The following is a 17,786-nucleotide window of genomic DNA, read 5'->3' as shown; positions in this document are numbered from 1 at the left end:
ATGAACTAATTTCACGTACAGGGTTGTGTGTTCAATGTACCCAGCTGCTCATCCTTTACCTTCCTCATCACTTTCAGTATATGAGTGTAAGTGATAAAAAAAATCGGAGAGATCTGACATCTGAGAGAACAAGACAAGCAAGAATTCACATAGGAGGGTCCAGCATGGATCAGTGCTGGTCAGACTGCTGGGGGTCCAGTTGAACGGAGGTGCTGCCATGCCAGTGCAAGACTTTTATTTTAAGTGTTCCCTTTCTATCCAAGACAACAGTCCCTTTATACAAGAAAGCTATGTCTAAAAAGACACCATCATGCGATCATCTTGTCATAAGTGCATGTCAGCTTGTCAAAGACATGCTGAAAAGGAACATGAAGAGGTCGGGAATACCCCATGAAACCTGGGAGGAGGCAGCATCGGACAGGGGAAGATGGAGAGAACTGCTGAAAAAATGCAAGGACCTCAATTGAGAAGCAACGTGAGACAGAGTATGATCGTAGCATGATCGTAGACACAACGTAGCTTCAGCAAGTGATTTCCGCTGCACGATATGCCAGCGCTTCTGCAGATCCTTAGCGGGTCTGCAGGCCCACATGAGAGCCTGCCAGAGGTGGCACTCAACTTGAACATTAAACAGTTAACGTCGGCCACGACGAACTGCCATATATATATAAGTGCATGCAGCATATTCAGTGCTGAGTTGAGCAAAGAACTGGACAAATCTTAATTAATTCTGATGAGCAGAGAAGTTAGCTAGATGCAGACGAGCTGCATCCAGGGGCGCAGCTTGTGAACAGGCAAGGCAGGCAACTGCTTGGGGCCCCGAGTTGTTGGGGGGCCCATGAGGCCCAAAAAAAAAAAAAATTATTATTATTTTTTTTTTTTATAATTACTTTTATTACAAAAGTGTTTCCTATCAGGGATTTAGAGGACTAAACAAGTATTGAAGGCTGTTTTTACTGTACAGATCTCAAAATGTGGTAACCGTAATGACCACATCCTCCTCCTTAAACAAACATAAGGCAATTATCAATGACATCTCAGTAGCCAGTAAGAAACCTCTCTTAAGGGGCCCCATGTTTTCATTCCCATGATCACCGCCATCCACCTGTACGCAGTGTCAAAATAAAAAAAGAAAAAACTACACACAGTGTCGTGTGCACAGAATTTAACGTTCATTCTGGAAGTTTTAAATGGAGCCGATTCGGCTCAGCCGAAGGTAAAGAAAAATGAAGAGAAGTAGTTATCTGTCCGACAGTGAAAAGAGGAAGAAAAAAAAGGAGGACAAAGACAGAAGAAAGCAAGACAGTGGTAAGTGGAGCAGATAACTACCGTTAAACAGCAAAACTAGCGTCAGACCAGTGTTTATTGACGTTTTTGGTTAGTAGAGCAGAGTAGAGTAGAGTAGAGCTGTTCTGTGTAATGGAAACGCACCTTTAATGTTAAGCTATGAAAGCTATGACGACTGCGTTTACATGCAGTCAATAACTCTTTTAAAACCCGAATATTCAGTCATGTAAACGCCAAACGGAATATCCCCATCAAACGGAACATTCAATTGTTTTCTATTTTACAGGATATAGTGAGTTTATAGTGGTGTTGTTTGGTTTATTTGTTTTATTTGTTTGTTTTGAGTTTTTCTCTTTTCATTAGTATTATTATATTAGATGATTTAATGTAAAGCTATAGACAACTAGATCCTGTCCTACATACTCCGGTTCAGTAGGTGGCGGTATGCAATCCGCCAAAAAACGCAAAGAACAAGACTTTGTTTTCTGCGCATGCTCTGTTCGCAAGGAATCCTGGTCAAAATTTCATAAAGTTTTCGTTGGTATGGTGTCAGTTTATTATAACATAACGGCGGTGAACGCTGTTTGGGGGGCCCCCTAGAAATTTTTGCCTAGGGCCCCAACAGACCCTAGAATCGCCTCTGGCTGCATCTTTAGCTTGCTTTTAAAAGTGGGTACAGACCCTGTGGATCAGACAGAGTTTGGTAGGTTGTTCCACCATCGCAGAACAATGGAGGAGAAGTCTGGCTACTGATTTCACGCCATGTTGTGGTGGAAGCACCAGGCGTCTTTCACTGGCTGAACGGAGCCAACGAGAGGGAGTGTGGATGAATGAGTGAAGGTAGGCAGAAGCCATTTGGGTAATTGTTTGGTAAGCCAGAAGCAGAGCTTTGAACTTGATGCTGCAACTGGAAGCCAGTGCAGAGATATTAGCAGTGGTGTGACATGAGCTCTCTCTGGTTGGTTGAAGACCAGACTTCCTGCTGCATTCTGGATCATTTGCAGAGGTTTAACTGAGCACGTGGGGAGACCAACAAAGAATTACAGTAGTCAATGTGTGACATGACCAGGGGCCTCATTTATAAAGCTTGCGTGTGCACAAAACAGGGCTTGAAAGATGCGCACGCCACCTTCTACGCAAAGGTTGGGATTTCAAAAAAAAAAACGAACGGAAAAATTTGCGTATCTTTACGCAAACTTTGATCCTAGCGCACGAACATTTTGGAAATATGGGGAACTCGCGACGCAGATGGTGAGGTGGTGAAATGAAGCCAGATTCATGTCATACTTTTAATGTCATCACATATCAGACTTATAATATAACAGCGTTGATCGTGTCCCTCTGTGTTTGAAGCACAGCGTCAGTCAGGACACGGCCACTTCCAAGTGCGTCATGCGCTTGGATCGCTCTGGTGCTGCTGGTGCTGCAGCCGCGGTGCAGGACACGCCGTGCCGGGAACCTCCTCTTCACCCACCGCGACAACTGTAGAGTGACTGAGGACATAATAAGTTATCGGGCCACTCTCCTCTTGGCCTCCACCTTCAGATCGCACCACTTCTTTTTTATTTCTGCCACAGATCTGTCCATGGCACTCACAGCGTTTAGCGCAGCAACGACGTGCTGTCACTCACTCGCTTTCTTTTTGTTAGTGATGCCACTACTGTGACCACCAAATTTAGTGGCACGGTGGCTCGACACGTCTCATTCATCCTGACGCACAGCAGAAACAGACTGCAGACAAGCTCTGCGCATGCTCAGCAGGCCCAGAAGCACAATATTTAAGTAGAAGCAAGAGGAAACAGAAAGCAAAGCACCTATATCAACATCGTCTCCGAGTACGGCCGGAGAGTAGAGCACGAGGTGGATATGGTCAGATGTGTGCTCATATTTATCCATCCACTCAAAAAAACTCCAGATTCATCCAGTCAAGGCCCTAGGCGGGTTTGAGCCTCTCCCAACCAGCACCAGGAGTGAAGCAATCCAGTGTCACTCCTGGTGCTGGTTGGGATCTGTTTGAGAGACACAAGTCCAGGGAGAACATGCAAACTCCAAACAGTTCTTAAGTATGTGCTTGTTGTGCACATAGCATCCTTTCAAATAAGCTCAAATGCACACGCCTAACTGGGAATCGGTTAAAGGCTTTGTAGAAAAATGCAGTGAAATGCACCTGAAACCAGACAAGGATTATTCTCTCTCTTGCACACGCATGCTTCAGCACATAAATACATACATAGCATAATGATAATTTCCTTTGTGCGGAAGCACAAAAATTGAGCAATTCATTATTGTCAACCTTGTGGTGCCATACTGCAGAGATGGTAATGAGAATATATTAATGACAGCGGCCTCTAGATGGCACCATCTTCCTTTTCATTTTCAATTTACTTTCTCATTCCTCAGCTGACTGTGAGAGTGAGAACTTGATGCAATCTGAACACTAAAGTAAGATAAAGGGCACTTTATCTAATTCATTAGACACAAGGTAAAACATAAAATCAAAACCAGAAAAATCTGTTTTTAAAGGGATTAAAGGGTTGCACCTCAGTTTTTTTTTGTAATGCTTATAGTTGCTATTATGTGTTAAAAATCTGGAATCAGCTATATTGTATTTTCTTTGAAGCTCACTTTATCTTGAAGGAGGGGTCCCATGCAGGCTTTTATCAGTAAAAACCAAAGTTTGCTAATTGATCAATCAATCGATGGACAGCACTTTGCTTGTGGGAGGTTGGCTGCTCTCCACCACCCTTTGAGTTATCTTGTTGTTACAGTGACACTCAAGACAACAAAAGAATTGCGAAAATACAGTCGCACACTGCAAATGAGTTGGTTTGGCGTGTTCAGAGCATTGAAAGAGGAAGCCGTTTTCAGTGTTTTTTACGGACATTAAAATAGACAAAAGCATGTTTTAACAGAAGCTTCGTACCATCTGCCATCTCTTTGTCTCAACAATCGAGTTACCGATCAATGACCTTCGCTTCACTCGGCTTGGCAGTTATGTAAATGTTTTTCTACGTGGTCCATGTTGCTTAGTTGTCATCGTGTTGAACGCCTACTGTGTGACGTGTCTATGACAGTCTGGAAATACATTTCCTGTTGGGACAATAAAGTAGAAACTTGTTCCATCATTCTCTAAATAACTTTAATATTGAACTTTCAGCAGTTTCAAGAAGAGTTCTGATGTACAAAAATCCCCCATGACATCAATTCAGTGTGTTCTTGAAGTAAACCTCTGTATTCAGCAAAAGTAATATCACATAACATCAAATATGTTGCATTGTCAGACACTGGTCTAACATTTTTGAATAGAGAAGTACTTGAATATTTCATACAGGAAAATAAATAAAAGCTACTAAGATAAAACTATTTTATAGCAAAGCCTCAAATACATAGAAATGGTGTACTACAATAACAGGAATATCTTTTGTTCAGATAACTATTGAATTAAATAAAGTGTAACCAACCACATTAAGTCTTCAGTTAGCTTAAACTAACCTGTCGTTTAGAGTCAAGGGTCAAAAGAGAAATGTAGTGTTTAAACGTTTGTCTTGTGTTGTGTAGTGGAGCATGAGCAAAAATGCAGTGATTAATAAGACACTTGAGTGTTCAGGCAGACAATCATTTCTTCTTTTGAGCAGGCTTGGTGTTTTTGGCTTTTTTGGCGTTTTTGGAGGTTTTGGCGTTTTTGTTTGACTGCTGGGTGGAGGCAGAGGTGGGGTTAACTGTCTCGTTCTGCTCCTCTTTGGTGGCTGCCATCTGCAGCCTGCTAAATGCTTTACAAGCATTAAATGAATCCTCAAAGTGCTGCCGCTTTGCCTGGAGACGACAGAAGCAAAGAGGAAAAACGTCACAGGATGATGTCTCAGTAAAGGGAGAGGCATCTGACTCTACTATGATAGTTGAAACAGTTCATTACAGCTGTCTATATCTTCTATGAAGAATTTTTAGCATCACATTGTCATCTCTGTCTCACTGACCTGCGTGTTCTCATACGTCTCCAGCTGACACCTCATTAGCTCTTTTCGGACCGATTTCAGCTGCTCATAACGCTCCAGCATCTTTTCACGAGCCATCCTGTAGGTCTGCATCTTTTCAACGCGCTCCTTCTGCTGGGCCTCTAGTCTCTGCACGTCCATCAGCTCTGGAACATCCTTTTGGCGTCTACATGTTTGCACAAGAGTGCATAGAATGCATTTATGTGTGTTTTACAACAATTTACTATCATATCAGCCTTTGACATTTAGTCATGTCTCTAACCAAAACGGTCGACAAATGTTGGATAAATATTTTCATACCGTTTCATAATGTCATACTGTTGCATACTGTATGACTACACTGTCAGAATGCAGAACCAGGTAAAATGGAAATGGGGTAGAAATAAGAACTGAATTTATAAATACAGCCCTATTTATTTGTGTGGACACAGAAAAGGTACATAACAGAGAAGGAGGATGCACTTTGAGTGAGTAGTTCTGGTTGTACTTATTACTGGTTGTAACTCCATGAAGCAAAAATTTGAAAGAATAAATGTTAAATGTTGTAGGCTATGTTCTACAAACTGACTTTAATGAAGAGGGTGATCAGTGGAGGTGGTGATGATCAACCTCTGCCACTGCAATTAACAATGTGTATAAAAGCTATGAGGAGGGTATGAATGCTTACGCCTGTGCGTTTGTGTAAGTATGCAAGAATAGGAATCCATCATGCGCTTTCTAAAGCATATTTATGAGATGGAAGTTCAGTGCAGACTAAGCCAACCACCACTGTCCTGTGGAGCCAATGCACTGCTCTCTCAGGTCAGAAAAAGTACATAGTGTAAGTTTGTTACTAAAGGCACCAATGGGAGCAAAGGTCATGAAAAGGAAATTAAATGACTAGCAAGGTCTTGCGGATACTGTATAATCCACTTTCTTACTGAGAACAACGATGCCAACAGCATCCTGCAGAGTGAACACACCCAGAGATACATACATGCACACACTGACACACACAAATACACACGCACACATACTGTACATCTAAATATCACCTGCCAAGAAGCCCAGAGACTAAGCCTTAATTCAGGCCCGCAGAACTGGAGAAGCAGACAAACTACATTAGGGAACTGGACTGTGTAGTATAAATGTAGGACTATGGTAGGACACAGTCTGGATAAACAACGAGCTGATAAGTCTTTTTTAGGATTTTCGCGAGCATAAATGTGTTTGTAGTAACAGTCACAGAGAGGCACTCGACCAGCAGCAGTGCTTATTGCAGTTTCATCATCGCCCTAACTTCACACCCATTCTAGCTAAAATATCAACAGCATACACAGAAAAAATATGGTGAGAGAAAGAAAGAGGGTGTTAAGATCGGCAGCAAACCTGTATAAGTGACTGAAGACTGTTTGAGGACAGAAGGTGCCACTCTGGTTTTTACTGGATGGACTGAGACCGGCACCTTGACCACTTCTGGGAGGAACTGTAAAAAAAACATTTAACTACATGGAGCACGTGTGTGCGTGCGTGCGTGCGTGCGTGCGTGCGTGCGTGCGTGCGTGCGTGCGTGCGCGTGTATACTGTGCCTGTAGATGTATACCAGGATCTTTGCTTTCATCTAAAGTACCATCATTGCTTGCTGTATGTTGGAACCGGTTAAGATACTGGAGACGGGACTGATGAGCCTACCAATACATCAAAAAATGATTCCTGTGATGTAGGTTTAATAAATGTAATAAAAGTAAATGACAAAATAATGATCTGCTTTTTATTTCTTAATATGCAATTAATCAAAGAACATTTGAATAGTTGTTTATTTGTACAGGTGATATTTACTGAAACATGTTGCTGTTTGTATCAAAAGAGCTTCTCGTCCGTCTACGTTACCTTGACTGAGCGTCCTGGCTCTGCCATTTCCCAGGCGTTTATAAGTGCTCTAATCTGGTCTTTTCTCCAGGTGTCCCTCTTCACTTTAATGTCCTCAGCTTTGTTCTTGTCAGTGACAACACGCAGGGTCCAGTATGGCCAAATTGGCTCAAGACTCTGTACAAAGCATGTACATACAAAATTAACAAAGTTTAAGCGACTCTTGTTTTGTACAAAGCCCGATCTCCTGCAACTAAGGACTTTATGTCCTGTTCTAATGTCCTCAAGTAAATAACTCTTTTAGATATTTACGTTGGATATTATTTTGTTTTTTCCCTGTGACAAGATTTTGCTGCAAAAAAAAAAAAATGTGTTGGGAAATAGAAATACAGTAAAAGGGGTCCAATGTTGAAAAATAAATAACTAAAACTTCCTTTTAAATTTTAGACTTTGATTTGTTGTGTTGCCAGAGACAACAATTGCTTACTAACCACCATTGTTACCCTGAAATTAAAGACCGTTGTAATACTGCATGAAGGGGGAACTTTATTTTATAAACTAAGGTTATCCTATCAGCGATCAGTCGCAATCTTAATTGCAAACTAGCATTCCGACAATCAGCTGACAGCAGAATCAAGTAAACATGTGCATGCTGGAACAAATGAAAAAAGGATCAAAACAAGGTCTCAGACTCAGTACAAAACAGTTTATTTAAATATGGGTTTGATGGGTACTTGATGGGAAGATTAGCGTCCACCTAAGGTCAACAACCCCTTTATTTTTTTTAGCATTTCTTTTCTTGCTTATTTTATAGTCAAGATCCACTGTACCTTGTAATAATTCAGGCTACTGTGGTGAATATGCAAACAAATTGAAATACATAAGCAGTCTAATGCTTTCAGATTTTGTACATACTCTAGTGCCAGTTAGATGTGACCTTGATAAAAAATCAAACATAGCATTTCAAGTATAACAGCACTGTGAAATCAAATAAAATTACCCAAATCAATACAACATTGTAAAAACGCATTTTTTTTTATTATTTTGAAATGTAATTTATCCGAGATGATGTATCTGATCTGACATAGAAGAATTTTGACCACTGGAAAGTGTTGTGGTGAAGTCTCACCATGTTGTAGCAATGCATTACCTTTTCCTGCTTAGGGCTAGGTTCAGCCTTGCCAGCTGGCAGCTTCTTGTTTCTTTTGCCTTTGAGATTTCTTTTAGCTGCATCAGGCTTCTGTCCATGATTGTTAGCTACATTAGTATTGGATGAAGGGCTCAATTCTTCAGGCTTGTACACTATATTAAGAGAAAGACAGGACTCACTTTCTCTGTTTTCAGCTACTAAATCTGTTGCATTCTTACAAACCCCAGTGATGTAATTTCAAGCAACATATCTAATAAAAGTATTAACCTTAAAAAACAACATTTAGTAGCAAACACTGCAAAGATATACATGATGTGATCCCACTTTAACTGGTCAAGCATTATTTTCATTGAAAATAAAAAGAAACCTATGCTATGAAAACTGAATGGAATGCAAAGTGAATAAGCCCCCATCAAAATCAACAGAAAGAAAAGTGTGAGAACTCAGTGACAGCCGACTGGATTTTCTCACAGCAATTCATTCATCTCCTTCAAATTTTTAAGTGGCTTCCACAAAGTTCAAAGCCATGATATTTTTCAATTGATCCAATTTGTGCAGCATGATTAAAGGTATAGATACAGAACTAGTGATAGAAAAAAGGATTACTTCCATGAGCAATGACCAGTAGGCACAAGAAATCACAGTCTGATCTGTGAAAGCAGAATTATTCATTGGGCCTTCATTACGCCTGTGATCTGCAGCAGCCCATAATGCTTCAGATCAAGTATTAGCCACTATTCAAACTACCGGTAGATACAAAAAATACAGTAATAAAGAGCAAACATGACAGAAAAATGAGAAAACCTATTCAAAACCCAGGGCTGAGCTGACTAACCTTTTAATGCAATAATAAAATGAAAATGATTAATGGCCCATTATAAGCATACATGTATCTGGGGCTATCTGAATCATGCATAATGCATACAGAGAACTACATAGAGATTCATGTAACAGTGGCATGCTTCCTTCATTATCCCTTTGGCTGCCGAGGACGTCTGTCTGATGTGGCATATATCGTTTTCTTAAGTGTTTACCTCTCATCTCATTCATCTCAACGTCCCTGGGCATACTTGCAAAATCCAAATTAGACTCATCCAAATCCCAGCTCTTATAAAGCACTTCTGCCTGCACCAGATACTTGTAACCCTGTTAAACACAAACAAGTTATCTTTTTATTAAAAACTGCCATTGCATTGAAAAAGACAATATGGACACTTTCCATAAGAGATACATACTGTACATGCATACAACATTATGAACATGAACTTAAGATGAGATGCATATTATTGCCTTATTTCCTTAAAGAGCAACACTTTTTTGTTTACGAAGTTCTCATTGAGCCACTTGCAGAGGTACAGTATAACAAGAGAGAAGAAGCAGAGATACCACACACAATAACACCCACATGCATGAAATTGAACAGAAAAGAGAGAACTTCAAGGTAAGACCTTCAGTTGGTACTAGGAGTTTTTTAGACAGTTTTTCCATGTCTCCGATGGGTGATATAGTGTGACACAGTAAGTCCCTTGTGGCAGAATACTGCTTGATAGCTAAGCTTTTGCTTTAGGTCTAAATTGATTCTTTGTCCTGATCAATAGTAGTTTATTCTTACAAGTTCCTGATCCAACAGATCTGACATGCTCTGACCTCAATACTAATGATTATGTTGCAGTTTCTTTTTCTTAATTTCTTGTATAAAAATAAAATAATTGGCAACGCAAAGAACTTAACATATATGTAGTTTTGAGCAGTAATCGTAACCAAAACAAATGTCTTAGTGAGCCTAATTCACTAAGACTCCCCTAATGGACATACATATTTTTTGAGTAGTTGGTAGGGAAACAAGCAGCAAGTGTGTGGCGGTTAGCACTGTTGCCTCACAGCTACACGTCTTGGCCAGGACCTTTTTGTTTAGAGTATGCATGTTGTCTACGGGTTTACATGGGTTTTCAACGGCTACTAACACAAACATACATGTTAGGTTTACCGGTGATTATAATTTGACTGTAGGAGTGTAGGCTTGAATGACAGTGTGACTCTGTGATTGGGAACTATGCAGGTTACAGTATGTACTTCTTCTTTCCTGGTGATAAATAGGATGGGTTTCAGCTCCCATTGACCATGAATAGGATTTAAATAGGTGTAGAGAATGAACCTTAGAAATGTCTGAAATTATTGTTTTTTTTTTTTTTAAATGCATCAGTGCTTTGTGTTTTGACAAAGCAAAACAAAAAAGATATGATGGTACACACTTTTTCTTTTGTTAAACAATTTTGATACATGGGTGGATCTTCAGCCAAGCTGATAAATGCTAATCAGTCAGACAATAATAATAAAATGACCTTTTAATATCCAACTGTTTTTCTTTTAGTCAGATTTTTTCTGTGTGAATGCATGTGTGAATGTGCAAGTGTTTTTTTGTGTGTGTTTTATATGTCTTTTTAAAAGTAAGGCATTGTCTGGCAGGAAAAAGAGCTGATATGGACAGGCAGCAAGCATGTGGGTGAGAAAAGGAGAGGTAAAGTGAGATTTGCATGCAAGTGAGATCTGTTCAATGTTTCAGCTAAAGCAAATACCGCACAGACAGTTGTCAGTGATACCATAGTCTTTGTGAGAGGGTCATGGTGGTCAGACGTGGTGTCGGATTTTACCACATCTCTTTGCTGGTTAGAGGATCCCATCGGATTCTCTTCGTCAGCGCAACAGGGATCTGAAACAGAAAGAAATTCTACATCAGTCTATTTCTGAAAAAAAAAAAAAAAACAATACAACAGCATTCCATAACCATTATTTGGATGCCTAAACTTCTACTGCTTAATTCTGATTAATATTAGCTTCTCTGTGTATGAAAAACATGTTTTCTCTCAGCCTAATAGTTTTTTGTATCCTGCAATCACCAAACTTCAATCAGCCCTTTTTACTTAAAAAAAGCTCAAATGTTTGTAAAAAAAAAAAAAAAAAAGGTTTAGTAAAACTGTGTGTAGCACATCCAGACTAACTAAACAACTGTGTTCTCTGAGGTGACATTAAAGCCGTTTTTGCTAGGTAAAAGTATGAGCTCTGGCTCCTGCTGACATGGTCCTGCTTTCATGAAATGGTTTGCACCTTTTGAATCAGTGTATATTCTGACTGAAAACAGGCCACAGCCATTCAGGGCACAGAGGGAGAACATTTTCTTGGGAATGATAATGAATGACCCCGGGACCCTGCAAAGGATGAAACCGGTATAGAAAATGGATTGATGGATGATGGTGAATGAATACAATACATGAGGACAGATAAAAAGTATTCCTTGTAATATGGTTCCTGTAAAAAAAAAAAAAAAAAAAAAGTTAAAGATCAGTAAGACTAGGAAAATGCTGTAAGATCCTGAAGTTTTAATATGTTTTATTGCATTTTTCAACAAAAAGATAAAGAAACATAATGTGATGCTGCTTCTATTTCTATTTGGAAATGGTCTCCAAGCTGTCTTAAAAATAGGTAAATGCAACCTCGTATGAACTGCAACACAACATATTACACTGTATCACTACTTATTTCACAAAACCCAAACCAATGAGCAGACAAATGTGTGAAACCTACATACACAATTTCGCAAATGTTATATTGTAATTTTTAAACCTGGATCTGTGTAAGAGTCTGTTTTATGTCATAATTGCGACATAAATATTTAGATGGAAAGAAAAATTAGAGAAGTAGCAAATAACTGTCTGATCCAAACGTGACAATGCATAAAAATATCTATTACAGAATTTCCTTAAGTTGTTATGAAATTCACGAGATATGAGTTCCTTTAGGTGGTAGAATTTCTTTCTTCTGAGCAGCTGTTTGCTTTAAAGCTATGGGCAGAAATATGTGCCACTAGAAACTGAATTTGAATCATTTATATATGAATTTGAATTGCTCAACTTGAATAATTGCATTAAAAAACTGAATCTGAATCACATAATTTGAATTTGTATTGTTTAATTTGAATCATTGCATTAAAAAACTGAATCTGAATCACATAATTTGAATTTGTATTGTTTAATTTGAATCATTGCATTGAAAAACTGAATCTACATTCCGAAAAACTGAATACATTCAGCTCTCACAATTCAAATTCAGTTCTTGAAATTCAATTTCAATTTTACTGTGCCAGACATCCGGGTCTTCTGGAGGAACAGCAATCGAGTGCAGATACAAAGAACTCGGGTAACAGTGACGTGACGTTTTTTGTTGTCAGCGCCATCTGGAGGTCCGACCGGGGACATTCCAGCCCCCGAGTCTCCACTCCGCAGCACGCCGATTTTTTCCAGTGGCCAGCCGCGGTACTGCAACAAAAAATCCCATGGGGCCCAGAAAGCTTTTTTCCCATAGACCGCAATAGTAAAAGAGAAGCCTCTAAAACTGTTCACAGGACACCTCCAGCTGTAATCACCGTCAATTACTAATCTTTGTATTCTATATTTTTAAGTCATGGACTTTATACATACCCATACCTGCCAACATTGGGCTGTGAAAAAGAGGAAGATTTTCCTCCTGATAGAAACAAGACGACTTTTAATGAGCTTTAAATCCATAGCTACAATGAAATGTGCTAAAATGTACCTCCCAAAATGACTCTACAGCCTTCTTGGAGCCAAATATGTTTAATATTAATAACAATAAAATACAATATACAATTGTACACACAATAATAACAAAAAACAATGCTGTCAATAATGTCATCTTCTAAACCACACACATACTGAATCACACACTGAGGTGGTGGTGGTGTGTGTGTGTGTGTGTGTGTGTGTGTGTGTGTGTGTGTGTGTGTGTGTGTGTGTGAGTGAGATTCAAATCTCCCTCTTTTTCACAGCCCAATGTTGGCAGGTATGGGTATGTATAAAGTCCATGACTTAAAAATATAGAATACAAAGATTAGTAATTGCCGGTGATTACAGCTGGAGGTTCCTGTGAACAGTTTTAGAGGCTTCTCTTTTATTTACGGTCTATGGGAAAAAAGCTTTCTGGGTCCCATGGGATTTTTTGTTGCAGTACCGCGGCTGGCCACTGGGAAAAATCGGCGTGCTGCGGAGTGGAGACTCGGGGGCATGCTCGGGGGCTGGAATTTCCCCGGTCGGTCCTCAAGATGGCGCTGACAACGAAAAAACGTCACGTGACTGATACCCGAGTTCTTTGTATCTGCACTCGATTGCTGTTCCTCCAGAAGACCCGGATGTCTGGCACAGTAGAATTGAAATTGAATTTCAAAAACTGAATTTGAATTGTGAGAGCTGAATGTAGATTCAGTTTTTCGGAATGTAGATTCAGTTTTTCAATGCAATGATTCAAATTAAACAATACAAATTCAAATTATGTGATTCAGATTCAGTTTTTTAATGCAATTATTCAAGTTGAGCAATTCAAATTCAAATATAAATTATTCAAATTCAGTTTCTAGTGGCACATATTTCTGCCCATATAAAGCAGCACAACGTAACTTTCAGCTTTTCTGAGTTTGGAGGCATCTTTTGGACAAAAGCGGTAGTGCTTTACCAGAAAGAACACTACGTTTCCCATGAGCACCAGCGCGTACTGCCGGAAAACTCCTGTCCCGTCGCGTGCATTTGTTTTGATGAGAGAAGATGGGACGCTTTTCTGTTTCACCAAGTGAACAGACGGAACGCAAAAAAAAAGATGTTAAACTGCTGGAAAGGAACTGGAATTTACCGGGATACCTTAAACAAGGAAGCCAGGGAGCGGTATATGGAGAAAATAATGATTATTAACGGTCTGGATCCATATGAAATCCCTACTAAAGAATGGAGCTCCTCGTCGGAGCTGCACTCTTTAGAAAGGATTTACTGCCGCATTTCTGCAAAACCACCGTCTTCAGCTACCTTGTTTAGGAGTGTTTGGCAGCTGCTTTGGTAAATGTTTGACTCGCCATGTGTTTCAATGAATTAGTATAATAGTACAACATACAGTACATGTTTTGTATTACTCTTACTTTTCTTTTCTTTTTTTTGACTGCTATATTATGTTGAAGAGGCTCCGAGGCGTGAGCAATATTTTTTTCCTCTGCAGCTACAAATAAGGGTTAATATTTTTTCCTCAACAAACTAGTTTTATCTGAAGATTGGGGTTAATTGCACCGCAGAGAGCTGGCCAGCAACTGCGTTTAGCTGGCAAAGTGGGCAATAAAACCCGTGTTTTGATCCGACCCGGTCTGTGTGAGTGTTTGTGGTTTAAGGCTGATTTATGGTTCTGCGTTAAATCGACGCAGAGCCTACGGCGTAGGGTACGCGGCGACAGAAGAGATCTGAACGCGGCGACACGCACCGTACGTTGCGCGTCGATTTAACGCAGAACAATAATTCAGGCTTTACTGTGTGGAAGGTTTGGTCGTTACAGCCGCGATCCAAGCGAGCAGACGACTCTTTCACTCTTTTACTTTGTTATATCAGATACTTGGCCTGCGTGGTTCTGCCTCCAAGCAGGAAAGCGGTGGAAAGTTAAACCATTAGCGATCTTTTCCCCACGTCTGTTGTGTGGAGCTGCTGCAGCCACAACGCAGCAACGGGTTACCAGCTTCTGCGGAGCTGCGCTCCAAGCCCCGCCCATTTTCGTCTCGACTGCGAATCGGGAAGGAGGGGGAAGTGACGTATGCCGTAAAGCAGTCAAAGCCGTAAAGATTTGTAGTTTTTTAGTGTGGCAGGGTTCCTACCATGCTCCTCAAAGTTACATAGTGCCAGTGAAGGCGATACAGACCCCTCAGACCATGACAGAGGTTCATTAAACCTGTTGGAAGTTGATGTACCATCACAATGACTCTGGAAATATGATATTAAGGTGGAAAAGTTACGTAGTGTCGCTTTAATCCCCATCAGAATCCCCTTCTGGTTCTCCAAACTGACAGGGCTGTGACAGCTGCTTATTGCTGGTAACACAGTAACTACACAAAATTATTTAACACAACCTCCTGTTGAAAAATTATACAAATTAAATCTTAAATTAAACCAACTGAGATCATCACAGATAAATTAAGACACACTGCACATTACTTACATAATTTAATTGCATAGATTTTGCCATTGTGTTAACAGTTTTAGTCATCAACTACTTTGTTTACAGCATAAAATGACTGCTTACCTTCACCAGCCAGGAAGTAGAAAGCAGGAACTAGCACATGACCCATCCCAGTGTTGGCAGCTACTTCCTTCCCATGGCTCAGAATGGACAAGCGTATCAACACATCTGACTTTGAAGTTTGAAACTGAATGGTTCCTAAGACGTCTGAAGTCACCTGAACATGGAAACTGTGGAATATTTACAGATAATTGCAAGTGCTATTAGTCTAAGAGCAACATTAATTTGTCTTGCATTTAAAAAAATTTAACAAAAGATTTAATTTGATTGATAGAAATGTTTTTCTTCATTTTTAATTTACTTTAGATATACAGTATACCCCATTGTTTTCATACCCGCATATGACGTTGTTTTTACTGGGAATGTAATACTCTTGGAATGTCTGAACTGAAAACATATTGAGAGGAGTTTCGCTGGAACGTTTTGGAAGTGGTTCCTTTGTCCCAATCAACCGCAGCCTCCAAGTGGCTCCAGTAGGAGGTAATTCAGATGTGATGACCTCTCCCACAAAAGTGTAACCGTTCTGTTACAAAATAACAACAACCAAAAAAAAATCTATTAGATTAACCAGGAAATTTAAACATACATTTTTAGACAGTGTGTAAAATTTGACAAAATTGCTACAGCATACAGCTACAACAGGTATTAAAACAGTCAGTTCCCATCCACTTCATAATTAACCCAGGTCCGAAGCATCCCTCAAATAATGTGATTAATCCTGATGATAGATAAACTATGAATATGCAAATACTTTCAAAAATATGCGTGAAGCTGTTTAGATGTTTAGATGTAAGTGTGGGTTTCATATCCACATACTTTAGTGGGCTGATAGACACGAGGTGGCACTTTGTTGCAAAGCATATCAATCTCCTCTCCTGTATCATTATTTATGACATGGAGCAGACAATTAGGGAATGGAGAGTAGACCTTCGGTACCAGCAGCATCTCCTTCGGAACAAGGAAGACCTCTCTGTGCAACAATGAAGTGGGCAATAAATATAAACTCCCAATGTTGAAGAATTTCTTGTTAATCAAAGGAATATTTTTCAGGCCTAACCTAAAGACCAAAATCCATGAGCTGGAAGTCTCTTGCAGGGAGACAGAGTAATCAGCAAAGGCGATTCTGGCCGAATCATCCTGTAGACAATGGTAGACCCCTTCTTTCTTTGCAGAATTGTCAATTATATACCTGTGCAGGAAACACAGAATGTCAACGCACATTTCATTTCAAATATACGATGAATATGATGAGATGACTGTGACAAAATGTAGTTATTTAATATCCAAAAACATTTCAATAGTTTAAGTGAAAATGAATGAAATCCAGCAAATAAGTGAAGGAAAAGACAACACTAGGGGAGAGGACATTCGCTTCGGCTATCAGTGGACATTTTTGTTATTTAAGACCCTCATACTCTGTTAGATAATGACACTTGTGTTAGCAAAGATCTGCAATATAATAGGTACAATTTAACTGTATAAAATAAACATTTCATTGATCAGAACAGTAGTGCAGTTTTGTTTTTGTTTCATTTACCGAAGCAAAATGGCAGCATGTTTTTCTGCATTTGCTTCAATCTGCGGCCACATTTCAAAGAGGATCTTGAAAGCCTGAAGGTTATCACTCGTTCCTGAGATACAAAGCACACAACGTGAAGGATGAAAGATACATGTTACATGTTACTGACAAACATGAAAAAGTCATTGCTGATGAAGAGAAATTGTACACTGCATTTTGTCCTCACTCAAGGAAAGCTAATGGGAGATTATTCCCACCTTACTTTTACTTGCCAGGCTCATCTCACCATACAAGTAACCACTCTGACAGAGAACAATCTACTGTATGTCCGTGAGTACATGTGTTGATAGGTGTGTAATTGCCATGACACTTTGAATGAGATAAAATCACAGTTAAAATATGCATTTATGTTATCTTGTATTTACAGAGAACTTCACATTATCTAATTCATTCCTCCTCCTCTCTCCTCTTAAATGGCCACCTTTTAAAATGTATCATTACAAAGTTTAAAATCTTCTATCATCTTAAAAATCAAAGAGAAAACAGAAAAGAGGAAGCAAACAGGAAAAAGTGAAGGGAAATGCGTAAAAGACCATAGAAAACATGCATAGGGGGGTAACCCCTGACTTGTTTCAGATAGCTCATGTGATAAGCATGTGCAGTGAGGGAAGTGAAGATAACCACAGTTTCTGAATTATGACTGGTGTTTTGATATCTCTGCAAGTGCCACAATGAAAAATGCACTTAATGGACTGAAAGGAAAGTGAATAAAAATTGAAACAATTTAACCATGACAGGCCAATTTCACAGATTAAGCCTGATGGTATGTGTGTTGTTCAGGCTAATGGTACATAATAACCAAAACATGTTCTTA

The 17,786-nt window shown here is 39.5% G+C and overlaps 1 protein-coding gene across 1 annotated transcript in view; it reads right to left on the bottom strand.

The window, feature by feature from the left end:
- Positions 1–4,902: 4,902 nt before the first annotated feature.
- LOC133458745 (androglobin-like) overlaps positions 4,903–17,786 on the bottom strand; it is a 39,812-nt gene continuing 26,928 nt past the window's right edge. Inside the window, exons 22-34 of the mRNA XM_061738948.1 lie at positions 16,931–17,024; positions 16,451–16,582; positions 16,210–16,363; positions 15,729–15,916; positions 15,397–15,563; positions 10,929–10,987; positions 9,312–9,423; positions 8,278–8,429; positions 7,149–7,304; positions 6,862–6,946; positions 6,648–6,744; positions 5,262–5,445; positions 4,903–5,100 (exon numbers count right to left, since the gene is read on the bottom strand). Of these exons, the coding sequence (XP_061594932.1) occupies positions 4,903–5,100; positions 5,262–5,445; positions 6,648–6,744; positions 6,862–6,946; positions 7,149–7,304; positions 8,278–8,429; positions 9,312–9,423; positions 10,929–10,987; positions 15,397–15,563; positions 15,729–15,916; positions 16,210–16,363; positions 16,451–16,582; positions 16,931–17,024 (1,778 nt within the window). The remainder of the gene's footprint in view (positions 5,101–5,261; positions 5,446–6,647; positions 6,745–6,861; positions 6,947–7,148; positions 7,305–8,277; positions 8,430–9,311; positions 9,424–10,928; positions 10,988–15,396; positions 15,564–15,728; positions 15,917–16,209; positions 16,364–16,450; positions 16,583–16,930; positions 17,025–17,786) is intronic.

This window comes from Cololabis saira, chromosome 13, assembly GCF_033807715.1.
Source record: "Cololabis saira isolate AMF1-May2022 chromosome 13, fColSai1.1, whole genome shotgun sequence".
Classification (NCBI taxonomy): Eukaryota; Metazoa; Chordata; class Actinopteri; order Beloniformes; family Belonidae; genus Cololabis; species Cololabis saira.
Note: the sequence above shows the minus strand (reverse complement) of the source record. Positions and strands in the feature narration are given on the sequence as shown.